Raw genomic sequence first — 26,773 nt, forward strand, 5'->3', positions numbered from 1 at the left:
GGCTGGGCTCCCGGGTCACACCCCGCGCCAGCAGCGCTGGGGCTGTCCCCTGCCCTTCCCGGGCCTGGAGGTACGCGCAGCGTGTTCAAGCCATTTACTCTGAAAAGCAGCTGGGAGAGTTCCCCTTTCCTCTTCTGCCACTCCTCCCCCAACTCCGCGCGGTTCTTCGCTAGGGTTTCCCTCCGGGCAGATTACTTTATGACAGGGTGTGATAAGTGGTGATTTTGTTCCTCTTTTGATGGCAGGATTGCTTTGTAAACAGAAGCGCAAACTCGTTCCGATAGTGGTTCCGCACCAGTGCACGGCCGGCCGCCCGCCCTGGCACAGCGGGCGGCTGAGGCTGTGGCTGCACCTGTCGCCTGGGGCCGGGACAGACCCGGGCTGCCCATGAGGGGTCGCACGGAGCGAGCGGGATCTTGGTTCTCCCGCCTCCAGGGCATCGCTAGGTTTTCGACCCTTGGTCCTCCCGGCCTCCTCGGGCCTTCTGTCCTCTGTGATCCAGAACTCCCAGTTTGAACGAACATGCCTGGGAGGCACTAGTGAACACACGTCAGGGTCTTGGGTCTCCCTTCTGCACTCTCCTTGGGCCCCCTTGGTTCAAGGTTTGGCTTTTTTCTTCTGTGCTAACTGTAACCCTATTCCTTTGCCCTAATCCAATTGGAGCGTCATCAGGCTTTTGTGCTCTGGAGGAATCGCTCTCTCGGTGAGAGCTTCAGCTCCTGGTGTGCCAAGACATGGCTCAACTTCCCTCATCTTTTCCCCTAAGTGGTCCAACCTTCTCCCTTCCCTGCTCCCAGTGTGGGGGCCAGTTCACTCCTCCGAGGGGCCCAAGGAAGACCCAAAGTTGACTGAGGCTCTCTCAGGCCCAAGGGTGGGAAGATGTGTTTGAGCAGGAGAAGAGGCTGGGGCTCAGTGAGTGGTCACTCTATCTGTCCAATCACCCCTGACTCCTTTAAGGGGAAAGTGAAGTCTAGGTCACCATGATAATGAACTTCCACATTAACCCATTGCTCGGGCTCTGGTCTAGACTTCCAAGTGCCTTAAGGAGCCTTGAAGGGGTCGCTAGGCAGTTGGCACTTGATGAATGAAAAGGTGGGGAAGAGTCCTGGAGGTTCTGGAGCGCAGGGAATGTGGTTCAAGTACAGCTTCCCCCTAAAGGAAAGATTGTTCCCAGTGCAACTTGGGGGCTGTTGGAGCCAGAAGTGTGTGTGTGTGTGTGTGTGTGTGTGTGTGTGTGTGTGTGTGTTACTGTGACAGGAGCAGATGGATCCCGATATCCCTGGACACCAGGGGCTCAGAGAGTCTGAGCTCAGCATTACCAGAAGCTGGAAACTCTGCGCAATCTGACACCAAGTCATCCAGCTCCTAAGGAAGTTCAGGTCACCTGCACTGAGGATGCACAAAAAAGTTTGCTATTGGGTCAAGAGTCTCAGGACCTGTTAGCTGTGCAACCTGCTTTGAATGTGTGTGTGTGTGGAGGGGGGGACCTCCTTCTGCTCTTCTTCTCCTAACCCAGCTTTAAAAAAAAAAAAAAGCTGAAGTTTTCTCTGATTCAAAAGAGGCCAGATGTTGAAGTTCTGGAGACTGCTTAGGTGCTGAGGCAGGTCATCAAGTAGTCTTGGGCCTGCCTGGGAAGCCGGGTGCGGCGGCTAGCTAAAGTGGTGGACAGGTGCCTGGGCGCGGGATTAAGTTGGAAAGTGTCTCCTTCCCCTCTGCTCCCCCTTCCATGGCACCCCCGCCCCCAGGTGATAGAGTCAGGCAGTATGAAGGAAGGTGGGGAAAGGCCCTTAAGGGTGAAGTGGGGTTTGGAGAGCAAGGGGGAGGGCACACACCTGGGAAGATGAGGGTCCTGAGGGGGCAATAGTGGGAGGTGCAGTTGACCCAATGTCTGGTTGCAGTGTGCCCAAGGAAGTAGCAGTGGCATTGACCTTGTCTGGACCTGGACGGGTCTTGGGTGAGGGTGGGGATGGGTGGAGTAGCCTGTTCTTGATCACGCAGCAGCCTTTCTTGAGAGCACAAGGTGGGCCGGGTGCTGTGCTAAGCACTTTGTGCACATTCTCCTCGTGAATTCTCACCACAAATTACCCATTTTACAAATGAGTAAGTGAAGGTTCAGACAAGTTCAATAATTTGCCCTAGATCACTCAGACTATAGCGTGACAGAGCTGAGTTTGAACCTCAGTGGTCCTATTCCAAAACTCAGTTCTAGCTCCCCACCGGTCTCAGAGTCCCGGAGTCCCTCCTCCGTTCTCTCCCGCGCCCCCACCCCAACCGGGCCCTGCATTAGCACCTGAGCAGACACCAAGGGCTCTGAAGCCCAAGGCCTGGGCTGCTTCCTTCCAAATCTTCCTGTCCACTGCCATCCAACCTGAGCGGCGGCTTGGCTTCGCACTTAACTGCAATAACAGCTTTGCCTCTTCTTTCCCGCACTCCATGTCCTCCCCACTCCCTCTGAAAAGTACCAGAGTTGGAGATGGCACTCTAAACGCTCCACCCGGCCCTGGCACAACCCTCCGGTCTTTCCCAGGCTCAGCCTGACCCAGCCATCTGGGTCCCAGGTCCCTTCAGCTTTTGTTCCACCATGGGTGAGAAAAGCCTGGAAACCGTGCTCATTTTTAAGAGAGCACAGCGCCTCCAGCCGGAATCTGGAAGAACAACGGGCGCATCCCCGGAACAGTCTTGGACTGGGAAGCATTTGGATTTTACCAACCTATTTCGACCGTCTGGGGAAAGTCGGGGAAGTGAAGTATAGACGCTTATGAGTTAAAAACGCTGTGATTTTAATTACTTAAAAATCTCACAAACACACACACACATAAACAAACAAAGGCCAAACTTGTTGAGCAATGTCCTAGGGAGGTTCAAGATAGTTTCAAATCTTGCAGCAGCAAGAAAGTCTCTCAGCCCAGAGATGATTAAAATGCCTCGGCGACTCGGTGACTCCTTGGAGAGACACCGCCACACCACCCCTGGCATCGCCAAGAGGGTGCAAGACCATCTGGGTAGGCAGGAACGCAGGGTTGGAAAGAGAAGGTCTCGGGGTGGGGACAAACCTCCACTTCTCAGAGCGGAGCTGACCTTTTACACACATTTGTCTGACATGTCCGAGAAGATGATTCGACACCGGTTCTTTGTTCACCTCTCCATCCCTGCGATGGCAGCTGGGAGGGTAACTGGGTGGCTTCCAGTCGGCCCAGGCCCCATCCCTGGACAACTGGATCTCTTGGCTGTCGGGAGGTAGCTGCCACTGTTGGGCAGCGAGCGCAGCCTGAGGCTAAGCTCCTCGCCCTCGCCTCCCTCCCAGCCAGGTGTGGTTCCTGCCGGGGAGCCCCAATCCTGTGGCTTCTTTTAAAGCTCCCTTCTAATTAGAAGCAGCGGTGAAATCACTTGAGCGATTTTATCTGTCATGGGAAAGCAAACCCCAGCCCAAACCTCAGTTACCCATCCCAGAACCATCAACGCCCCCGTTCTTCTTCGGGTAAAAAGTTTTTAGTGGAAAAGATAAAGAGCTGGAAAGCAACAGAGGAGTGGGGGAGGGGCGGGAATGGTGACAGTAGGAAAAGAGGGTGAACCTTAAATGGAAGTATGCGTGTAAGAGTGTGCAATTGTGTGCGTGTGTTGGGCTCTCTGCGGTGGAAGACCAAACCGAGAAGCCAGAAGTGAACCTCTTCACCTACTGAAAAAACAACTTTGATCTGGGATCCGACGCTGAAGCAGCCCTGGGGGTTGCTGACTCGGATCCGCGAGGCCCGGGACTGCCTTGAATCTCGTGGGCCGGCGGGAAGGGCAGGAGGGGGACCTGTCCCCACCGCGGGCATCCAGGTGCGCGGGACCTATCCAGACTGGCCCTATCATCGGGCCTTGCACTCCTCCTCCCACCCATCTCCGGTGGAGACTCCCGGCAACAAAGTTTCGAGGGGGAGGAGAGCCATGGGAAGACTCTGTAGATGCCCCCAGTGCTTGAGTGTGAAAACAGCCTCTCGCACTTGCAGTGCGCCTGGTGCACCCTGGCAGGCCGTCTACCTCGGTTCCCAGGTCAGAGACTGAACGGGAAAGCGGGTTGGGGCTGTTGGGAAAAGCTGGAGTTGATGACGAGATTGCCGTGGCTATAAATCCATCACTTCCCAGTTCAGCTCCGCGAGGCGCAGGGACTGGGGCTGGCGGAGTGAATTCCTGGGCGAGCGCGCATGCGTCGGCAGGTAGCAACCCAGCTCTTTATGACCAGGTGAGATGTTGGTGAGCAGGTAAAAAAGGAGGATTTGCCTAAGCGATTCCAGGGAGCGGGCCCAGTCGAGCCCTACAGCCCATGCCCGGCGGGGACCCGTCGCCAGGAGCGCCGAGACGCGATGTCCATACTTGCCAAAATGGGGGACTGGCAGGTACGGGGGTTTGCCGGGGCTGGGGCCGAGGTGGGCGGGGGTGGGACAGGGGAGGGTGCCGGGAGGGGGAGGCGGAGAGGAAGAGCCTTGGCCCAGGGCAGGAGAGTCGTAGGTGAGGCGCGCCCGGCTGCGCCCCGAAGAGCTCCGTGGAGAGAGAGAGGACAGGAGGACGCGCCGGCGGCGGCCGAGGCGCTGGGGGCTACGCGCTGCCCGCGGGCTGGGCGCTGGGGAAGGTCCGGCACGCTCCCACGGTGGCCCCTGGGGGAGGGGTCACTTGTAGTTAGTAATGCAGCCACCCTCCCCACCCCCCTCAGTAGAAACGGGGCTGGATGACTAATTCAGGAGGAGGGAGGGTGCAGGGCGGGGGTTGTGGAGCGCCATGAGGAGGCTTCCCTGCTCGCTACGCCTTCGATCTTGTCCCAGACCCCAGGGTTGCGCGTGAAGAGGGGTCCTGGTGCACCTGTCTCTCCGCGTGTCTCCACGTCGTGGGGACCTAGGGGATGTAGCAAAGGGAAAGGGGTCCAGGTGGAAGAAGGGTCGCGGGGCGAGCGTGTTCTTTGGGGAAATACTTCAAAGAGTTTGCGCTAAGTTTAGCTTCTCACTCAGTCCGCCTCCTGAAGCCAGTTTTCGCTTCTTGGGCTCCTGATGGGGAGACTGGATGCGGGTGTGTGTGAATGGTGGGCGATGAGGCAGAAGATCTAAAATTTTCCGAAATCAACGCCTCCGGCGCCGCAAGGCCAGCTAGGCTCCGGCTCCTGCCCGCCTCGAGCCACGACCTGACCCGACGTCCGGAGCATTCGTCCAGAGCTGTCCTGACTTCCAGGCGTGTTCCCTGTGGGAACCAGGGCGGCTCTGGCCAGAATGGTGAGGGCTGCAGCCTCTCTGCTGTCTCCGATTTCATAATGGGAACCCCAGGGCCCTTTTTTCTGCCCCTGCAAAGCAAGGCCTGGTTAGGGCGAGGCTCCATGTGCCTAAAAGTTTGCGGGTCCATTGGAACCAAACGCCCTGATCGTCCCAAAGAAAAGGCGAGGCCTACTCCTTGCGGGTGGAGTTCTTTCACTTGTTTCACATTTGGGCCAATAAAAGTTCAGAGAAGTCCTGTCTTCACTGCATTCATTGGAGTTTGGGGAAAGGAAGTCATCTCTCAATACTAATTTATTTCCATACACTTTTTAAAAAAATCAACCGTGAGCTCTTATGCCTCTCCCCACCTGGTAAATCTCACTAAATAAAATGTCATCCCCAAAGTTAGACTAACTTTGTGGTTTAGAGATGCAAATCTCACACCAAATACAAATCCTGGGGTAGCACACCTTTCTTTCCCTTGTCCCTGTGGGCCTCAGGGCTCTTCTTCATTCTCTTCTCTGGGGGGTGAAGATTAGGGAAGTTCTTTGGCAGAGGTGTTTAGGTTTTCTCCTCAAGCCCGAAGAACTTTGTTGCAGAATTCTGAATTCCTCGGTGGCGAGAAGGCGCTGGGAGTGAAGGCTGGGCCTGGGTCTAGGCCTCCAGTAGGCCCAGCCCAGGTCCCGAAGCAGTAAGCTTACAGCCTGAAGGGGAAAGGAGTGAGCCCAGGGCCTGGCTCCTGTGGGCTCACTGTTTGGCAAGCGGTGGGAAGCCTGGATCTTGAGTGCCGCGCTGAGGATTTGGGGTCCGGAGGAGGGGGATGCTCTGGGGTTGTCCTGTTGGGCTGCTGGGTCCTACTGGGTAGTGACAAGGGGAGAAAATAGAGTCATTCTGGCCTCTGCTGTCTCTTTGTTTCTCTCCGTATCTCTGTCTCTCACACAGATACTCGCTCTTAGTTTGTCCACGGCCCCAAATCTGGCCTGGACCCCCTAACCCTAGGCCTGGCGCTGCCGTCCCGGGGTGCCGGCTAGGCGGGACCATTGACATGCAAACAAGCCACTTGTGGTGGTAATGGCGCGCACTCTCAGGCCCCTCCGCTGGCTCCAGGGGTGACGGGGTGCTTGCCCCGGCCTTTCTTTGGTGCCCAGAACTCTGGCGGAGGCGCTGAGCCCGCAGGCCCCAATCTGCACCTCAAAGGCGCCCTCGGCGGGAATACAACAACAGTTTAGCAGCTCTGGCTGGTGCGGAGCCGGAGGTCGGCGGGGTGCGGAGCAGCGAGAGGGGCTGGGTGAAAAGATGAAGGGCCTTTGCCTTCCCCAGGCCGCACACTGAAAGAAAGAAAGCGAAACAACAGTTCCTCTAAACGCGCGGTAGCGCAGTGTAGGGGTGGAAAATCCATGCTCCCAGGCCTGGGGTTTGGCCTACAGATCACGCTCTGCGTCTGCTGCCCCGGCCGGGGAGGTGTCAGTCCTGCCAGCGGCCCATCTCCCCACTTAAAGTGAACCCCGGGGCAGCCCCAGGGGGCGAGTGTGCCCGCACTAGAGCTGACCCTTTCCTGAGTAAGGTGCCTGGGGAGCCACAAGCTGGGCTCAGCCCAGAGACTATGCTGGTCTTCTGAGGCGGGGGGCAGGGAGCAAGGGCAGGGGAGCGCTCAGATGTGGGGAGGGAGTCGCTCCGGGTCTAAATCTCCCCTGTAGCTCTAGTCTTCCTTCTAACTTTTTGGGGGCCTCTGGCCCACTCTGCCTGGCTTGGGAAATTTGTTGCGGTCCCCCGGGGGGAGAATTGTCCTTCCGCAAGGCTTGCGGGGAGGGGTCCCCTCTCCTCCGCCTTCTTCCACCTGTTAGAGAAAGCTCCGATTTTCAACAGCCTCTACCCTGCTTTGAGGACACTGTGGAAATCCGGGAGGCTTAGAGGTTGTCAAGAAACAGGGCCAGAGGGGATCTGAGGTCGCTGGTCGAGCAGCTCTGAGGAGAGACCTTCTGTTGTTGGGGAGTTTTCGGTATTCAAGCGGGAGAAAGAAACTTTTTTGTGGAGGGCTATTAGCAAGCTCAGCCAGAGAAACGGACTACTCTGTCTTTTGAGTATCAGTCTTTGTTTTTTCTTTCCTCTTTAAAAATTTTTCTAAAACTGAAGAAAAAATACAGCCCTGGGGTGAGCAGGCCCCTGTGTAGAGGGGGAGAGCCTAGACCGGTTGGCCGAGGGAATGGCTGGCCGGTCTTCGGTCTTCGGTTTGGGGGCAGCCGGGCACTGCGCCCCGAGCGCGCCCGCCCGCGTGGGCAACATCACCAAATCATGAAGGAACTCTCCCTGCTTTAATTAAAAAGGAGAATCTTGGGAAAACTGGAGCAGATTAGCACAGCGAAGAGTTGGTTCCCAGCGACTTATTTGGATGCATGCAAGTGCACACATGTCAGTATTCCGGCTCAACTCCAGAAGCGACTGGAGCCTCTTTAGGAGTTCCGTGTCCTTGTCCACAGCCCGCCCAGGAAGCCCTCAGTCCAAACACCACGTAGAGTTATCACTCGGCCCTGGCTCCATACAAACGGGAGGAAAATCATTTAACTCCTGGAGCTGTCAAGTAACCTCTTCAGGGTACAATTTTTATTTTACACGCTGCAATTAAAGAATCGCAAACCCCAGCCGAGCGACGGAGGCCGTTTGGCAAAACCTCCGACCTGGGGGTGAAGCACAAAGCCAATAAAACTCCCAACGCTCCGGCCCGCGGTGGTGGCTGCCCGGCGGAGGCGATCTTTTCTTGGGCAAAAATCCTGGCGTGACTTCGCTGATCTTGGTGTGGTGGTTATGTTTAATTGCCAAAAGGATAATTTCTAATAAAATGGGAGGGGGCCGGAAGGACAGCCCCGTTCTTAGCAGCAGAGGTGGGGGAGCGGCGCTGAGAGCCTGGCCTCTGCGCCGGGCTGCTCCCTCTAGGAGGGGACGGAGTGGGGGACTGGGGCGGACTGGGGGTGGGGGGACGGGCAGGGGCGCGAGGCGGGGCTCGGGAGCTTTCCAGGGCTCACCGGCCGGGCGTGCACTCCGGGAGCAAGTTGGCGGCTCCAAGAGGCCTTTATACCTGGTTCGGAGGCAGATAGTCGAGCTGGCGAGCAATTGGATTATTGTTGATATGCTAATGAGGCGATTAGGCTGTGGGTAAAGAGCTGGAAAAGGGAAAAGTTTCTACCATTAGAGGGAGATCTCCGAGCGCACACGGGAGCTCTTTCCCTTCTCGCCTCCTCCTCCTCACCCTCCTCCTCCTCGACCTCCTCCTCCCCCTTTCTGCCCTCCTCCTCCTCTTCTCCCTCCTCCTCCTCCTCCGCTCACCGTCACAGCCGGCACTTTGCGCTTACCCCGCGAGTAGCTGCACTTGGTTGCGAGGCAGAGAGGGGGCCAATCAGTTCACGCCGATCCATGAAAATGCTTTGGAAACTGACGGATAATATCAAGTACGAGGACTGCGAGGTAAGCGCGGCGCCGGCTCAGTTCTCCTCGCGGCCTCAGGATCCGAGCTCTCCCCTCCGCACCTCCGCTCCTCGCAGCCCGCTGAGAAGCGCGGGTGGACAAACTTCGCCCCGCGCCGCGCCCGCCTCTCCGATTCGCCCGAAGGATGCCGGGGAGAGGTCGGACAGCGAGCCAGCGGGCGCTCCCCTTCTCATGTCGCCCCTTCGAAGCCTGTGCCCCACTTTCCCCCCTTTTCTGAGCAACATTGCCTGTGCCCGAGACGAGGGAGAGGAGAGACCAGCATGGGTTTTGGAAGCGATTGCTGGCCTTGGGGCACGCGCCCGTGCGCTCCGCGTGCCTCTCTGGCGAGGTTCTGGGAGCCCAAGTCACCAGGAAGAGAAAGGAAAGAGAAAACCCTTTACCTTTTTTAACTTCCTCTCTGATCCTTCATGTTTGTTTGCTTGTTTATTTACTGGCTTATTTATTCCTCCCCCAACCTTTTTTTAAAAAAAGGCTCATTTCTCTGTGGAGAGGGGGCCGCATCTCCCTTTCAGCGGGTTCAGGGTGCGATCACTCCTCTCCCCAACTGCCGCGGGCCGCTCCAGGTGCTCCCGCTGCTCAGGAAGTTCCGCGCCGCTTCTCTCTGAGCACTCGGTTGGCGCCTCCACGGGGTGGGGGTGGGGGGGCGGCGCGGCTCGGAGTTTCCCGGCTCCCGGGTCCCCACGCCTCTGCCCCGGCGGCCGCCCGGCAGTCGGCGGCGTCACCGTGGGAATCCCGGCGGGGCTACACGCGACCTCCGGTGCGAGGAGCCAGCGGGGCCAATGGAGCCGTTAAAAAACCCAGGGTCCCGGGAGCTCGGGTTCCCGGAGCCGGGGAAGCCCCGGCACTACCGGTCCGCGCGCGGGAGGCCCTGAGACCCGGCCAGGCGGCCGCCGCTCCTGCCGCCCGTACCGCCCGGGCCGAGAGGAGTCGATGAGTCACGAGAGGGGGAGGGGGCCGCGGCCGGAGATTACCTAAATAAAGAGGCGGCAGTCCCGGCTTTTGCTCTTTCCCCCCTTTCCTTTCTTTCTCGTTGGCATCTGGAGCTGGGAGCGCCAGGCAGGGAGGTCTGCGCGGGCGCAGCGGCAGGGGGCCTGTCTGCCCCGAAATCGGAACCTGGGTTTCTGTGAACGTGGTGCCGCCCGTCTCCCTTCCCCTCCTATTCGCAGACGATTTTAAATCTCGCTCCTTTCCCGGGCCCTTTCTCTCCGCTCTCCCCACCCCCCTGGGGCGCGGGGTGACGTCCCTCGGAGACGGGCGCTTCTCCGGGGCTCCTGTTGTGCGCGGCGCGGGGGGCAGACACCCCACGTCAGACCAGCTGCTTTGTTTTCAGAGCGGGGGTGCCCTTGGCGAGCGAATCGGGGTGAAACTCAGCCCTTAAGTCTTAGGCGGGTTGTCCCGGCTGGGCTGTGGCCGGAGGCTGGGGCGCTCACTTTCTCCGAGGCCGAAGCCCGGCTCCCGGCGCTGCACGCTGGGTTGGCGGCGTCCGGGCCTCCGCGCGGCGCTGGGCGCCTGTGGGACCTGGGAGGGAGGCGAGGAACTTGCACCCCCAGAGAGAGACCCTGTGGGGGCGCGTGTGCGTGTGTGTGTGTGAGTGAGGCGAAAAAGAGGGAAAAAATGATGAGAAACGAGACGGGGAAGAAAACAGAGTGAAGGCTGTTTCAACAACTTTGGCCGCGGCGGGCGAGTGCCGGAGCAGGGATTTCGGGTTTCCGAGCCGGCTCGGGGCTGTCTAATTATGTCGGGGCTCTGCAGGGACACGCAGGAGGCGAGGTGCCGCTTGTTCTGACAACCCGGCGGGCAGGCTGGCAGCGGCGGCAGCCTAGCCGCTCAGGGAGAGAACGAGCCGTGTCATCCCGGGGGGGAGGGGGGCGGGGGGGGCACGGGCGGGAGTGGCCCAGCCAGTCTGACGGGTTTGAGCCGGGAGTCCGCGCCAGCGGCGTCCAGGCTGGGCAGCCTCGCGTCTCTGCGCGCCCGGGGCCGCGTCCCGGCTCCCCTCCCGGAGCCCCTGCCCTGGAGAGCCGAGGGCGGGGCGGCAGAGCGCACAGCCCCGGGGGTTCGAGGGAGGCTCCAGCGGCAGCCGAGGCGAGGGTCAGGCCCGGGTGGGGCCCCGGGACATGGAGGAGCGGCGAGGCGGAGCGCGGCCGAATCCCGAGTCCCAGGCCCGGCTGCGGAGCGGAGGAGCTCGCGGCCGGAGAGGGCGGGGAGGCGCCTCCGGTGCCGAGAGCCGGTGGAACGCCCGGACACGGTCCCCGGTAGCTCCAGCCGGCGACGCGCGGCCCCCACGCTCTCCCGAGGTCTGCTCCAGCCTTTTAGGTCCGATTGTCCTCGCTCGCTTCCTCTCCCCCCTCCCCCTTCCCCGCGGCCTCCCCCTCCGCGCGCTCCGACTCAGCCCCCTCCCTCTCGTCCCCCCTCCCTCCCTCTTTCCCTCCCTCCCTCCAGCCGGGCTCTCCCTCCTTTCCGCCCTCCCCTCTTCCCAGTCCGGGCTTCTCTCCCTCGCCCACACTTTCTTTCTCACACACGCACGCAGACACATCCTCCCTCTCTGCACTCTCTCCCTCTGTCTCCCTCGCTCCCTCTTTCTCTTTCACTTTTGCATGCCCTGCAACCTTTTAAAATGTGGCCCCTTCCCTGTGATTCGCCAGACGCTGCGCCGCTGCCCCCCGCGCGCTCGCCCGCTCCCTCTCTCGCCCGCTTTTTGTCTCTCGCGCTCCCGCTCCCCGCCTCCGATTTGCTACACTGAGGCTCCCGTCAATGGACTGCATTGAGAGCCGGCTCCAGCGCGAGTTGCCTCTCCGCTTCACGCTCGATTTCCAGGCATTCTTCCCTTATTAAGTATTCGTGTAACATTAATAGTCATGAATATCTGCTATTAGGAGGCTCCAGGAACGCTGCCCAGCGCGGTTATTAGAAGCTCAAGCGGAGCCGCCACTAAGAAAAGAGGGGAGACACGGATTAAGGAACACGCGCGCACGCATACACACACAGACACACACTTTTTCTTTTGGGGGGGCTTTTCGTTTTCTAAGGAACTTTGAATCACAACCGATCACGGCAAGATAGAGACCGAGGGGTTCGACCTGCCGAAGGCGCCGCTCGAATCGGTGGTTCAAGTTCGGATGGACCAGAGCGGGGCTCCGGCGCTAGCGGGAGCGGCGGCGCGGTGACCGGAGTCGAGGGTGGCGCCGCACTCCCGGCGCCTTTTGTGTGGGGCGTCCTCGGGCTGCGGGGCAGCCGGGCTCTCCGGGCTTGCTTGTTTTTTTCCACCCTGACTCGGTACCCCAGACTCTTCGCAGATGTTAGTTCACAGTTTTTCAGCTATGGTGAGTCCCACCCCCACCCCCACCCCCGTTTCCTTCGGAATTCTAAGCTGGAAACCTGGTGCGGCGGAGCTGCGCGAGACCTCGGGTTTCGCCACCAGGTTTCCAGCGGGGCGCCCCTTCCATCTGCATTTCCCTCTTTGCTCTTTTCCATCCTCAACTCCCCCGTCTCTGCTCCACATCTCCCGGCGCGCAGACCTACCTCGCCGCTACTCCCCGAGGCGTGTTTCTCGCCATGTTCATCTTTATTTCCTTGCGTCTTCACTTGTTCCTGGGATGTGCTCAACGTTTGATGCTAAATCCGTTTGCACCCCAAAAAAAACGTAGCCCCATGTGCCCCTTACCCTAGGGGCCGGGGCTGCACCTCCAAGGGTTCGCATTCCCCGGAATCAACTCTGTTCACTTGTTTTGCAAGCGAATTTCAATAGAGGAACAGAAAGTCAGGCGTTTCTTCTGCCTTTTGCGGCTGGGAGGGATGGGGGCCCCTTCCCCGGGGTGCACCTCTCTCATTAAACCCAAGAGGGCTGCGTCTATTTTAAACCTGGACTAGACGTCCCCATCCATGTGGTAAATCGAACGCCGGGGAGAAAGGGGCTTTTAACTGAGGGAACGGAAAAGGCAGAGTCTCCCCCCCACCCCAACCTGCAGTTAAAACCTTCTTTAAGCTGGTCATTTAAACGTGCTTCGTTATAGCCCCACTACGAAATGTTTCTATTTAAATAGTCATGAAATGCTAATAGTCTTTGAACGGGTATGATTTTTCCCTCCAAATAAATGGAACGAGGTAAACAACGCAGTTCAAATGGTGTGTGTGTGTGTGTGTGTGTGTGTGTGTGTGTGTGTGTGGCGCTTCTGCTGTTTAATATTTAGTAGGAATTTTAATTTTGCTGAAGGGAGGTTTCTCGCCGCAGCTTATCGTGGTTCCATTCTGGGAGGCCCTTTTCTATCTGGCCCGACCGTGGAAAGAAATAGCTAAGGAGAGTCTCTTACGCCCCACACTTGCCCAGTCTCATTCCCCGCGTTTTTGGAAGGGCCCGTTTCACTTCTGGGGTATTTTCCAAAAGGAGCACCTGGGAGCTCGTTTCTGCGGCCTGCCGCCGGGCAGGGGCGCTTTCCCACGCGGCCCTGCGGAGTGGGTTCAGCCTGGACAGCCGGAGCCCGACGCCTGACTGCTTGTTCTTCGCTTTCCTCTCGCTCTCTTCTAGGACCGTCACGACGGCACCAGCAACGGGACAGCACGGTTGCCCCAGCTGGGCACTGTAGGTCAATCTCCCTACACGAGCGCCCCGCCGCTGTCCCACACCCCCAATGCCGACTTCCAGCCCCCCTACTTCCCCCCGCCCTACCAGCCTATCTACTCCCAGTCGCAAGATCCTTACTCCCACGTCAACGACCCCTACAGCCTGAACCCCCTGCACGCCCAGCCGCAGCCGCAGCACCCGGGCTGGCCCGGCCAGAGGCAGAGCCAGGAGGCCGGGCTCCTGCACACGCACCGGGGGCTGCCCCACCAGCTGTCTGGCCTGGATCCTCGCAGGGACTACCGACGGCACGAGGACCTCCTGCACGGCCCGCACGGGCTGGGCTCCGGACTCGGAGACCTCCCGATCCACTCCTTACCTCACGCCATCGAGGACGTCCCGGTAAGAGGCCGCGCGGACGGCGCGAGAGGGAGTGCAGCCCGTCCCCCCTCCCAGAGAAGATGCCGGGGATGCACAGCCGGTGGGCCCGGGTTTTCTTCAGTGTGTTCACTTTTTCAAAATCTCATTTTATTTTTGGGGCGGGCGCTTTCAGGACCCACATAGACAACCGAATTTAAAAAATTAAAAATGAGTTCTGCCCCTAGAACAATGGTTCCTGGAAATCCTCCAGACAATGCCAGCATTACCATTTCCACCGACGCAAATAAATCAGATGAATGTCACAATATCTCCCCCTCGCCAAGACAGTAAACTGTTTCGATTGGGAGAGGATCTAATTCCACCTCTGAGTCTGGCGCTGGGATTTCCCCCTGTCCTGAAAAAGATGTTAAATTCAACCGAAAGAGCTCATTAAATGCTCTGGCAACTCTAAAGAAAGTGTAAAAGACATACTGAAAAATTAATTTTACCGGATTTCACAAGCATTAGTGATATCTGAAAGTTGTGTGTATCCCCTACCCTGATTACCGAAGAGTTAAGTAGCAAATCTGAGCAGAGGGACATTAAAATGCAGCCTTCTTCTCTTCCTAGGGGTGCTAAGTGCTGACCTCATAAATCATTAGCTGGGTTCCAAACGCCTATCAGAACCTGCTACACCCCATATTAAATTAAATGTTCTGAAACTATTGAGCAACATTACTTGTTTTAATTCAGTTATCAATAAATGTAGTTTAAAATGATCTCTTAATAAGCATGATATTAGCACATTTACTCTTTACAATGTAAACCAGCTATTGATAATTTGAAAATACTTTCTAAAATTAAATTTAAACCAGCATCTCTGCTTCAATTCTACATATTTATGGTTTCCTCACAACCTTCCTGAAATGGAATTAGAACAAGCCAATAATTTTATTAAAGCTGTAAAGGCTCTATTAATGCTGCTTTTCTTTGGAGAGGAAATGTATCTGGATGTGATTTTTGCTGAAATGCTATTTCAAATTACTGCATCAAATATTGCAGCAATATGTCCGTTGACAGTTTAATGATTACTGCATTAGATTGCAAAGAAAATGGTCAGATGAACTTACCTGCTTGCTTGGTGAATTTAAAACTGTAAGTTACATAGGAAAATAGAAAATTTATTACATCTCTCATTTAGCTCAGTTAATCACTGAAATTTGTTGGTTGTGTTTAGCAGCCTTGCATGGAAAGCAGAAAAGTAGGAACTTGATCCAATGTGGGGTTTAGTAAGCATTGTGTGTGTGTGTGTGTGTGTGTGTGTGTGTGTGTGTGTTGTATGTGTATGTGTGTTCGAACATGTATTTAGAGGCTGATACTAAACTGTGCAGTTCTTGGGAAGGAAAACGACAGGAGCAATAGTTGAGAAAAGCGCAATTAAAAAACAAGCCTGGAAGTTGTGATCATTTTACTTCTTCCCAAAGATTCTCTGAATCCTTTTCCTAGCCTGGTCTTTGGAAATATTTGAATTGCAAAATAATGTTGCAAGCTTTTGAGACGACTGTGGATTAGAATTGCTCTACTTTGCAAAAATTCGAAAGTGGTTGGTGTGAATTCTTAACACCTGTATAGTCACTCTTTGTGGTGAAATTGGTCAGTAGGAGAAATTAACCTAAAGATCAAATGAAAACAAGGAAACCCAGTTGCTGCTCTCCCCCTCCCTTCCCCACCTTTTAAGAAAAAAATTCTTTCAAAGGAATTTGGGTCAGGAAAAGGGTTGTTTTCAATTTTCCCATTGCTGCAACAGTTAACCTTTAATAAGAATGACTGCTAAATATTTAAGAAAATCAAATCGATGGTGAAAATTATTTAATCATTAATATCTCAGTGGGGTTTTAAACTTAACAGTCTTCCCTGTATGGACAAGGTCTAGAAATAACACAAATAAAAGTATTATGCCACACTACATTTACTTTATGAGTTTAGGGTGCATGCATAAAGGGATCATATTTCCCCATATAGTTAAAACACAAGAACTGCAGCAGTACTCATTTCTGAACATTTCTCAATTTAATTATACTTAAATCCAGAAGCACTTTAGGCAAGTTACAAATGAGAGCATTGAGTATAATAAAACCTGTAATAAAGCAACTTAGTACCATCCACCCGGAATCATTGCGATCAGGCACAATTAACAGGAGCATAAATCCAAGACAGAATGGAAAATGTTTGAATCAGTATTATTGTTGGACAAAGACTAGAGAAGGAAGGAATAGTTTTTTAAATGGTAATGCCTGTGTTTGGTAGCGATTGCGAAATCGTCTATCTCAGCAGCCCTGGTGCTAATTTGTAAACACAGCCAGACATTATATTGCCTGTCAGTTTCTGCATTAGAAAACATGATTTCATTTTACTTTCTAATCACGTTTCGACTCTGGCACACACATATACCCATCCATCCGCAAAAAAAGAAAACCCCACCCCAACAAATCTGCTGTTGGACAACAGAAACAACCTCAAACGTTTTTGTGTTTGTTTTTAAAAATCATTTATATCCCTCTCTGATATCCAATTTAGGCAGTAGTCCTTTTTTTCAAAAAGATCACACAAATGATTATTTTCCCATAAGTGAAGATGTGTGTCTGCATTTGCTATTTATCACACTACCTAAAGCGTTTCCAGCGCACCCCTGTCCTGCCTGTCATTTCTATTGTGTTTCCCTGGCTTTTGCTGCTGAGCCCTTGAATCACTAAAAGTCCGAAGCCACTGAGGCGCCAAAGTAATGCTAGGTGCATTTTAAAAGGTTGAGCTGATTGTGGAAAAGATTAGGTGCTCCAGAACTCGATTTTAATTTCCAAAGAAAGTTTTATTCCCAACCCCCACTTCTTTCAAACTCAAATTATTTGCTGGAGGAGGAGAAATTGGCCGTGGGTGTGCAGTGAAACCTCTTGAGTTGCAAAGCCCCAGATTCCAATAAGCCAAGATGAGATGTTTATATATAAATGTCACTATAAGGGGGGAATTTTGATTCTACACCTTCCCCTCCCCCCATCTTGCACGGAATATTCATTTCCTTTTGTTTTGATTATACACTTACATCCATGTGTATCCTTTTGTTGCAGCATGTAGAAGACCCGGGTATTAACATCCCAGATCAAACTGTAATTAAGAAAGGTAAGCCATTTCCTTTTGCATTCCAAGCATGTCCTTACAGGCATAGTGCTATTTAAAAGAACTTGCAGAGCTGTATTTATTTTTTTCAAATACGATTTTCCTAAAGGCTCAGAATTAGCAAACAGGCATAGAACAGCAATGCTTGAATGATCGGCTTTCAGTAGGTTAGCAATGGCAACAGGCTAGCTTTGTTCTGATTCATGATTTGATTATTTAATTTAGTTTAATGATATCTGGACAAACACATAAAATGTGTAATAGTTTAACCGATTTGGAAGTGGCATTTCAATTTTGAAACGTTTTAATAGCTTGCGTGACTGGCCAGGAGTGTTAAGAAGTGATATGCTAAAACAGTGCAAATAATTTACTATTGATATAAGGGCAGATGATAAAGAGACATAGCATTCCTTAGCAGAGTGAAAAAAAAAAAAAAAAAACCTTCCATGATTTTCCACTTAATTTCTCATTAGCTCTTTAAGGGTTTTTAAACTTTGTGAATTAGGTTAACAAAAATTTGGCTTTTGGTTAAAATTAGCATCTTGAAGATGTCAGTATTGTTAGCATAATTGTTCATAGCAAAAGTTGTTTTAAGTGTCCAGTGATTTGGATGGATCTGTAATTTGTATTGTATTTAGTGAGTAGAAATAAAGTTTACTGGATTAAATGCTATTCACAGCAGCTTTGTTGTTGTTGTTGTTGTTATGGTGGCAATGTTACATTTCAGGATTCTAGGCACCACCAGAGGACGGTGCTATATAAAACTGTTCTCATTTCATTTCTAACCCCAATCAGTTTGTTAGCGAGTTTAGAGTTTCATTTTTGCATCTGTGAAGTCTTTGTCACATCAAATTAGATGTGCAAGGGATAAATCTTAAGAGATGCTCTTTCCAAGTCGACATGATAATTGGCTCTTTTATTAGTAATCTCTCAAGAGTTCGTTTAACTCCTATTGTCTCTATTAGCCTCCCCAGAGCTATTAATGTCACAAGTGATCCATCCAAAACTAGAGCCCCCCCCCCCACCTCCCCATACATCTAGAATATCCCATTAAAGAGGGAGGAGTAAGGCACTGAGAATGTTTACACATTATTATATATGTCTCCATGTGGGATTTTAAAAATACAAACGCATACGGTACTTAAATGGTTATGAATGCATCTGAATCATATTGGTGTCGAGAAATGTAACGTTAGTACACTTTTTGCTGGTCTTGAGATTTTTTTCTAACTATGATGGGTCCGACAATGAAGAGCTAATGAATTTAGCTAGTGAGGTATCCTCCCTGCCTCCCCAATGAGGACGCGTGAGCAGAGGACCATTAACTATTTGCTCAACCAAAGTATTCCGTGGTGGGCCTGTGTAGCCTTCCTTCTAGTACAAAACCGGGCTTGGGGTGGCTCTTCAAAACTCGAGTCGTTCTCAAAACTAAACCTAGGAAAGGGCCTATTTCTCCAAAGGATGGGGCACGTGTTGTGTGTGTCAACAGACCACTACCCAGCTTGGTGCTGCCTTAAAACTGAAAATGCTCATTTACAGGCTGATTTGCCATCTAAATGCTGGGCTGATTTTAATGACAGGTTTATGAAGTCATTTCCCCCCAACACTCAACCCCTCATTCCACCAAACTCCAAAGGACGCGTAGTTGGCTTGCTCTTGGTTTGCAAACGTCATCCCCACCCCTGCACCCCAAGCCCGCTCTGGAGCACCTTGTCTAGGGCCCCCCGTCCTCGGACGCTGGCGCTCAGCGGCTCGCAGTGGCACCACCAGCTCCAGACAGCACCCTGACTAACAGGACAGGGTCTGGGCAGAAGCACAGGCCTGGCCGGTGGGCTGTGGGGGCACCTCCAGGCCGGGGGGGAGGCGCGCCGAGGAGAAGTCTTGATCCCAGGACGGAGGAGGGCAGGAGGTGGGAAAGAGCCATGCAGTTTTCAGGGCTGGAAGAAAAGGGGGGCTGCCGCGCAAGCCGGGGCGCCTGCCCTGGCCGGGAGGAGAGGCGTGCCCGGCAGCTCTTGGGCGGGATCCTCGGCTCCCACACACGGCCTCCGGTCTGTCTCCGCAGGCCCCGTGTCCCTGTCCAAGTCCAACAGCAACGCCGTCTCCGCCATCCCCATTAACAAGGACAACCTCTTCGGTGGCGTCGTGAACCCCAACGAAGTCTTCTGTTCAGTTCCGGGTCGCCTCTCGCTCCTCAGCTCCACCTCGAAGTACAAGGTCACGGTGGCGGAAGTACAGCGGCGCCTCTCACCGCCCGAGTGTCTCAACGCTTCGCTGCTGGGCGGAGTGCTGCGGAGGTGAGGCCTGCGCGGCCCGACCTCCCCGCCCGCGGCCCGGGTGGCACTGCGCCTGCGCCGGGCCGCGACGCCGACAGACCTCGCGCCGCGGCCCTCCCTTTGCGGGACAGGAAAGGGGCGGGGAGAAGGCGTGGGACGGAGTGGGTGGAGCTGGGGGCGGGGCTAGGCGGCGCGCGCCCGCCTTCTCCGCCCCTCCCCGCGCGGGGGTGGGGCCTGACGCGCGCCCGGGTGGTGGCGGCCGCGCGCTCGCTGGGCCCTCCGGCTCCTCCCGCCCCGCCCGGCGCGCACGCGCAGCTCGCTCCGCCGTGAGCTCAGTCCCGGCTGCGGCAGCCGCGGGGCGCCGTGCAGCTGCCTTTTACCTCCTTGCGCACACCTTGCTGGCCCTGGAAAACTTCCTCTCGGGCGCCTCGCTTTTCTTTACCTCGGTGTAGGGTCTCCGACGGGTAACCCGTCGTTCCTAGAATAGAGTTTTAAGTGGAAGACAGTTGCTTTCTCTTGAGTCAGCTCGCCATGCCCGCCGGTCATTACCACCTCGGACAGAAGGTGACTCCCCGTGCCCAAGGCACTTGCATTCATGGTCGCGATGTCTGGCGGCCCCGATGTGTGCCAGGCAGCATGCAAGGCAAGTTTAAATGCATAGGGTGCAGTCACTGCCGACGAATACATGTTACATACGTGGCCTCACCCCCGCGAGGTCGGAATGATTCATTTCGTAGATAAGATTTTATAAGCGGCAGCGAGGTGGAGCATCTTCCCTCAGGGCAGGTTTCTCCCTCCTGTGGGCTTCTTCCTCCTAGGGTTCCACCCAACCGAGGGTCTTGTGTTGAGCTTTCCCAGACAAATACTTTCTCCCCCCATCCCCTTTTTTTAAAATAAGAAAGTAGACCAAAACTTTATCCTTTTGATATTCATTTACCTACCTATGAGACTTTTGGTTCTGCTCTGATAGGTATATCCCATACAAAGCCTATCAAACCATTCTTGGAAGGTTTTAACATCAGCTATTTTAATCTTTTCTTCCTCCTTCACAGTCACTTGGCTGTCCCTTTGTAATCTCTCACTGTCACAGATCTGAGTCCGCCCTCTGCCTTTTCCTCCCCTTCCCCCACCCCCAATATTGGAGACTGTTTACCTAGGGGAGTATAATCTAATCCACACAATTAAAGAGCACTTGAGTAGGGAATAAAATCTGAAATTAATTAATTTGCTGTTTTATTTAAACAATTTATCTTAACCACTTTCTGATTATGGAAGTCTATTTAGACATCTATTTAGAACCGCCTCCATTGTCTCAAAATCAGTGAAATTTTTAAAGGCCGATAGCAGCTTTTGACATTTCCTGTTAGGCTGGTGACATGGCATGTAAACAGTTGGTGAAATGAATTCCCCGTTGGGGCTAAAGCCAGAGCAAGAAACGTGAGAGTGATGATAACTTTGGTTACTCTGAACAACCTAACAGCAGATCTTACAAAGACAATTTAAAGACCCCACTGGGATGTATGTCATTGTAACAACAGGGAAAATATACAGTGACCAGTTGAACTAAAAAGTACCTTACACCCTAGAGGTGAGAGCTGTTTTTGTTTGTGGTTCTTTAGAGAGTTGGGAACTCAAAACCTTCCAACCTGCCACAATAATTGCAATAATAACTGAAGACAGACGATGCTTTACAGTTTAACAAGCATTTGTCTCCTATGATGTTTCTGTACCATGTCTCCCTAGATTTCCCTCCATTAAATGTCTCGGGGCTGTGATTCTTAATTTTAGGAGGCTGTCAAAATTACTATAATATGATGCAGAGCAACCCAATGTTTTCTAAATCCCTTTCCTATATTTTCGAAACAGGGCGAAGTCTAAAAATGGAGGAAGATCTTTAAGAGAAAAGCTGGACAAAATAGGATTAAATCTGCCAGCAGGGAGACGCAAAGCTGCCAATGTCACCCTGCTCACATCACTAGTGGAGGGTAAGCGAGTCTACTTGCTAACAAGAGGGAAGTTTCTTCTGGGGAAATGGGTAGTACTTAGTGGCCAGATGTTTGGTTGTATTTTGTGTCAATTGGGCAGTTTCATTTTTTTTCCAGAGAACGAAGCAGGAAGTGAATGAAATTCTTGCATGTCAAAAAACTATTTGCATTTATTCCTACCCTCCTTTCCTCTTCCCCTCTGCCACAAAATTACACCTCCCTAGCCCAATTCTGACCTAAACAATGTGAAAATGTAAGAACTGCATATTCTCCAAGTTCCTGTCTCCCTTATAGAGCTCAGCAGTAAATCACTTAAGGTATTCTGACATCTGCATTTGAGAAATGCGTGACCATTACTTCCTGAATTAATTTGGGAATCTTTGACCTGCATCCTGATTTAAGACCATCCTGAAAGCTCAGGGTTATATACCCTTTCAGTTTTTGTTTTCCAAACATATGCTCCCTTATCTCTCCTTTAATTGTGCTTCTTTACTTGGAGGGGAAGAAAAGTGAGTGATTTTAGACTTTGAATTGTTTGGATATAAAAAGAAAAAAGAAAGATGAGCATTGCAAAAAGTTTCTCCTGGCAGTTTTAAACACACACACGCACGCATGCATGCACACACACACACACACAACACACATGCATGCTTCCAAACCCCTCAAAAACAAAAGCCAACTCTGTCCTCACTCCCTGCTCTAGATGCACCGTCACCAGAATCTTCTCAGATTCCTGCTTCCTCTAGATTCCTGTTAAGTTTTTCTGATACTAAATTGGCTTAAGTTGAGTGTGTTGGAATAAATATATAGCTCTCTTGCATTTTCCTTTGTGTTCTGCTGGAAATGCCTTATGGCTATAGGGAAAAAGGCACTTAAATTATCAGGCAGATTTCAAAACTGCCATTTATATTTACAGAAGGCATTTTATCTTATTTACATTTTCTATTTGAGGAGGTGTAATACAGTTGAATTCAACTTCTAGCTTTGTAAATAACTAAAAATGTTTAAAACGGTAAATTTGAGGAGGAACCTTATGTACCATTTGATAATGGTGTCAAAGATGACAATAATATTAACTGTTAAATAATAAGCATTTGTTCAGTGCCAGAAACTATCTATAGTAGCATTATATTCATTATATTAAAAATAATACCAATACATAGAAAATGCTCTATCCATACTCCAAGAGACCTATATGCAAAAAAAAAAGTAGTTATGAGTTCGGGTGTAGTGTGAGAGTATGTGTGGGTTTTGGGGTTGAGCCCTGTAGCAGGGAGGCAGTTTCTGGAGAACTGTTATTGTTTGTGATCCGCTCCATTTTATGGAAACAAGCTCTGCGGAGAGGGCTTTGATGCTCTAATTGGCGCATGCGTTCTTCCGGAGCTGGAGCTAATGGCAGGAAGCCCTGCAGTAAAAACCAACTGGTTCAGGAAATTAAAACCAAAGATTCGAAAATCAACAACACAGACAGACTCAGTGGAGTGACCCTCAAATCCTCTTGGTTAATCGGTTTGAATGAACAGATAATTATATGCGATCAAGTTAAAATGTAAACCCTTAGTTGTTACCTTGCAGAAAAGCTCAAGGAGTAATTATGCATACCATTTATGAATGCGTTGATAGGTGTGAGGTTGGAAGACAAGAAACATTTTAAAAGAGAAGTTGGGACAATGTTATCAGGGTGGGGATGAGAATGGGGGTAGTGGATGAGATTTACATTTTCAAATCATCTTGGCCTTCTAGGGTAAGTGGCCATTTTTCCTGATAACTACATCCACCAGAATCTACCGAGAAGGAAATAAAATGCCTGAAATGAGAAAACAAGTATTTTGTGTTTCCTTCAACATCTGGTTTAAGAAAATAAGGGAGTTGGGAGGAAGTTTTGATCCCAACTCTACATTCTCTTGCACTCGCCTCCCTCCTCTCACCTCTTGCCAGGAGAAGCCGTCCACCTAGCCAGGGACTTTGGGTACGTGTGTGAAACCGAATTTCCTGCCAAAGCAGTAGCTGAATTTCTCAACCGACAACATTCCGATCCCAATGAGCAAGTGACAAGAAAAAACATGCTCCTGGCTACAAAGTAAGGCGCTTACCTCTTCAGGGTTTCATTGTGAAGAGAAACAAAAATCAAATTTGCTCTCACTTTTCTCTTTTCCTTTTGTGTTAGTCAGCTTTGTTGTTGTAAATATTGATAAACACAATCTGATAAATCATAATCTATTTTAAAGGGGAGGTACAAGTAGAGTTGTTCTGTGTATTTCCATCTCTTCTGCCTCACCTTCCCATCACAAACAATTAATGTGTGTGTGGGGGTGGGGGATTGTAGGGATTTGATAGAAGTTGAGCGTGGGTTTGTGACTATGTTGTTTCAGAATGACCAGAATCAAGTCATCAAAGGAGTAAACAGGCTTGTCTATATTGGTTTCTTTTTCTTGCCCAAGTCAGTTTTTGTCTTCTATCAATGTAAACCCTTAGTTGTTAATCCAAAGGCAAGGATTAAGTGGTGGCCTGCAAAATGTGCAAACCAGAAGTTGTCCTAGTTTCAACCCTAATCCCTATCCCATTTCTTGCTTCCTTTCTCCTGGAAAGTGACACACACACCACAAGTTTTAGCCCACAGGCAAGATATCAAGTAGGTTTCAAAATGGCCCCTAGTTATATTCCCATGGGTGCTTGGGTTGAATAGGCTTCTCCAGGTGGTATGTGAAAAGAAAATGACTGTCTTGGTATGTTTTCTGGACATTAAAAGGCTTGTTTGGAAGCCTTTAATTATCAAAGTCCACGTCACAGGAAGGCATGGAACCAGAGGGCAGAGGCTGCGGCCTCAGGCAGCACAGTGTTTGGCCTGGGGACATCATCAGTCTTGGGGAAGGCAGCCTGCTAGCACTCCCACTTTTCCCTTCTCCCTACCCACACCCTACCTCCACCCCCAAGGCCCAGCTCATCCTTGTTTCCCACATTCAGAGACAGGGCTTCCAGTGTGCAGGCCTCATCTTCCTATATTTCAACTTCTCCTCTTTCCTGAGGTTCGAAGCATGCCCATGTTCACAATTTCCCTAGAGCGTTTTATTTTATTTTGATGTATGGGGAAAGACATGGAATGGGAAACTGAAATGACCCTTTCTTCTTCTCCAAACCACTCTGAATATCCCCAAGTCATGGGGTTTTTATGCCTTTTTTTTTTTTAAAAAGGCAGAATAATCCCAAGAAAAGTTTTGCCTTTCTGTTCACATGCAACTGATTAGAAGGTGAATGAGTGGAGACTTCATCCCACAAACTGCTGCTGAGGTCTCGCTAGAAGATCAGAGAAGAGGGTCTCTATAATATTTTCAACAGGACAGCTGATGGCCGCATGCTGTTGGCTATTGAAGAGAGACTTGTGTTTGACTCCTTGTCCCTCTTACTGTCCTTTGTTCTCTTCTCATGTGTGAAATGTTTTCCAGTGACTAGGATGTTTGGTGTGAGCAAGAGAGGAGGGGTTAGAAGTTTGGTATAGCTGGGAGGCGGCTGGGGGAGGAGGGGGAGAGACAGAGGCAGAGACTGAACACATTAGTGAAATATTTAAAGAAGGAGCAGCGCTGTGTTAGTGGACACTGCTGGGTCTTCCAGCATGTGGCCCCTGCAGGTCTGTCTCTAGGGCTGGGGTCTTGGGTCAGGTCAGTGTCTGCTAGATCCTGGCAGAGCTAAGCGTAGGGAGAAAGGTTATCTTTGCTGCTGGTGCTGCCCCAGAGGAGTTTCATGTCTCCCTCTCTCTCTGCTTCACTTGTGCTGCAGACAGATCTGCAAAGAGTTCACCGACCTGCTGGCTCAGGACCGATCTCCTCTGGGGAACTCGCGGCCCAACCCCATCCTGGAGCCCGGCATCCAGAGCTGCTTGACCCACTTCAACCTCATCTCCCACGGCTTCGGCAGCCCGGCGGTGTGCGCCGCGGTCACGGCCCTGCAGAACTATCTCACCGAGGCCCTCAAGGCCATGGACAAAATGTACCTCAGCAACAACCCCAACAGCCACACGGACAACAGCGCCAAAAGCAGTGACAAAGAGGAGAAACACAGAAAGTGAGGCTCTCCTCCCGCCCAGCCCCTCCCATGCCTCGCCAGCCCCTCCCCCAAGCGCCCACCCACTCTGTCTTCCCCGCACCAACCTCCCCCGGCAGGTGACAGCTCCGGGATCAGCAACCCCCTACTGCTGCTACTGCTGCTGCTGCTGCTGCCGCCGCCGCCGCCGCCGCCGCCGCCGCCGCCGCCGCCGCCGCTGCCGCCTTCAGTCCTCCGGTCTGGGAGCCTGGGGACTGCTCTGCACTGTCAGCGGGGCAGCCCCTGCTGACTCAGGCCCTGCCTCGACTTCCCCTGTCAGCATCGACCCACTGCCCTCATGTGGAGCCTAAGAACAGAACAGGCCGTGAAGCCAGCAAAGAAAAGTTCTGTCGGAGTTTGTGAACTTTTTTTTTTTTTTAAATAAATAAAAAACCCCACACAGCAACAATGGCAACAACAACAAAAACTTAAAATTTTTTTTTTTTCTAAAAAAAGAACGCAAAAATTTTAAAAAAATTATATGAGCTTCATGGGACTGAATCACCACCTTCTCTTACATACATCGGTTCAGATTGTAGCCATACTTAAAAAAGGCAAAAGGATAATGACATTTTTATCAGTATTGTGAATAAACTTGAACACAAATACACGAAGTTCCATGTCATGTCTCAGTTGTAGAAGTTTTTCCTCTTCAAGGTAAAGCGACCAACTTGAACTTTCTCTGGCAACACGATTCAGTTATATAAGGGAATCAGTGTTCATGTCTCTGTATATATTTATTTATGTGTAATTTAATGGGAAGTGTAAATATGGTGAGTCTGTTTTAAGCCTTTTTTTTTTTTTTTATTTATCTGGTGATCTCGTTTACCTCTTGTTTAGTGGGTTTTGAATCTTCCCTATTAGTTCTTCATGTGGTTCATGGTACTTATTTAGAAATTCTAGGTTTGGGGGGATTCCTTTTTCCTCTGGGATTCATGAATTTAGCATGTTAAAGGTGACAATGAAACAGCTGAACAAATAAAAAGCAAGTAAAGTAAAATTTTACATACAATTAGAATTACATTTAGCTTTTCATTGAACGGAAAGAAAAATTGATATTGGACCTGGGAAAGATTTTTAAACTTGAGTGGTTTCATAACCCTTCTATGTATTATGGGGAGGGGAAAAAGTTAATTTTATTCCACCATCCTCCCTTAAAAGCATCATTTGAGCAATAAATGAGTATTGTCTTTAAACCAAGGGTTAGGGATATTTTTTCCTCTCTTTCTCTCTTTTTGTTCAGAGAACTTCAAACATGTGGGACCACCTGGCATTCTGTATTTTCACTGGCCATTTTGGAAACAGTTCTAGTTGTATTGTATTGAGTTGTGCCGGCAGTAGTTTCCATGCCTGTCAATGTATCATAGTCCTTTGTTGCCCAGATAAATAAATATTTGATACGCTTTATGTCGATTTTTTTTTATTCAGTGGCTGTCTTTACCCAGGCGTATTTTTGTTCTTGGCAGTATTTTTTATTCAGTATGGTTACAGTAATTGAGTTTAACTCTCCCTTGGCAATTGCTCCTTGCAATAAGCAGCTGAACCCATTGTTTCCCTCAAGTATAATAAAAACTTACTTTCAACTTGGAGTTCAGAGCAGGGTATCATTTAGATATTCCACTGAGTCTGTATCCAGACAAATGACACAAT

General features: G+C 51.5%; 1 protein-coding gene and 1 long non-coding RNA gene across 13 annotated transcripts; one reads left to right on the forward strand and one right to left on the reverse strand.

Annotated features, from left to right (window-relative positions):
* Positions 1-4,231: 4,231 nt before the first annotated feature.
* On the forward strand, positions 4,232-26,530 carry TFAP2A (transcription factor AP-2 alpha). Of its 12 annotated transcripts, none has more exons than XM_036347680.1 (8): positions 4,232-4,379; positions 13,225-13,282; positions 13,422-13,758; positions 16,740-16,791; positions 18,851-19,082; positions 20,928-21,046; positions 22,985-23,126; positions 24,821-26,530. In XM_036347680.1, the coding sequence occupies exons 1-8, from the start codon at positions 4,307-4,309 to the stop codon at positions 25,107-25,109; spliced, it is 1,302 nt and encodes a 433-aa protein (XP_036203573.1). In that variant the 5' UTR covers positions 4,232-4,306; the 3' UTR covers positions 25,110-26,530. The 12 variants fall into 12 exon arrangements, with proteins under 12 accessions (XP_036203573.1, XP_036203567.1, XP_036203572.1 ...); XM_036347672.1 differs by lacking the exon at positions 4,232-4,379 and adding an exon at positions 10,668-11,015; XM_036347670.1 differs by lacking the exon at positions 4,232-4,379 and adding an exon at positions 10,668-10,996 and having other exon boundaries at positions 13,225-13,758; positions 24,821-25,105; positions 25,204-26,530.
* LOC118675260 lies at positions 7,780-10,569 on the reverse strand. The gene is made up of 2 exons (XR_004973846.1): positions 8,570-10,569; positions 7,780-8,380 (listed from the first exon to the last, which is right to left on the reverse strand). It is a non-coding gene; the product is annotated as an uncharacterized LOC118675260 (long non-coding RNA).
* Positions 26,531-26,773: the final 243 nt, after the last annotated feature.

Source organism: Myotis myotis, unplaced genomic scaffold (genome assembly GCF_014108235.1).
Source record: "Myotis myotis isolate mMyoMyo1 unplaced genomic scaffold, mMyoMyo1.p scaffold_m19_p_2, whole genome shotgun sequence".
NCBI classification, from domain to species: domain Eukaryota; kingdom Metazoa; phylum Chordata; class Mammalia; order Chiroptera; family Vespertilionidae; genus Myotis; species Myotis myotis.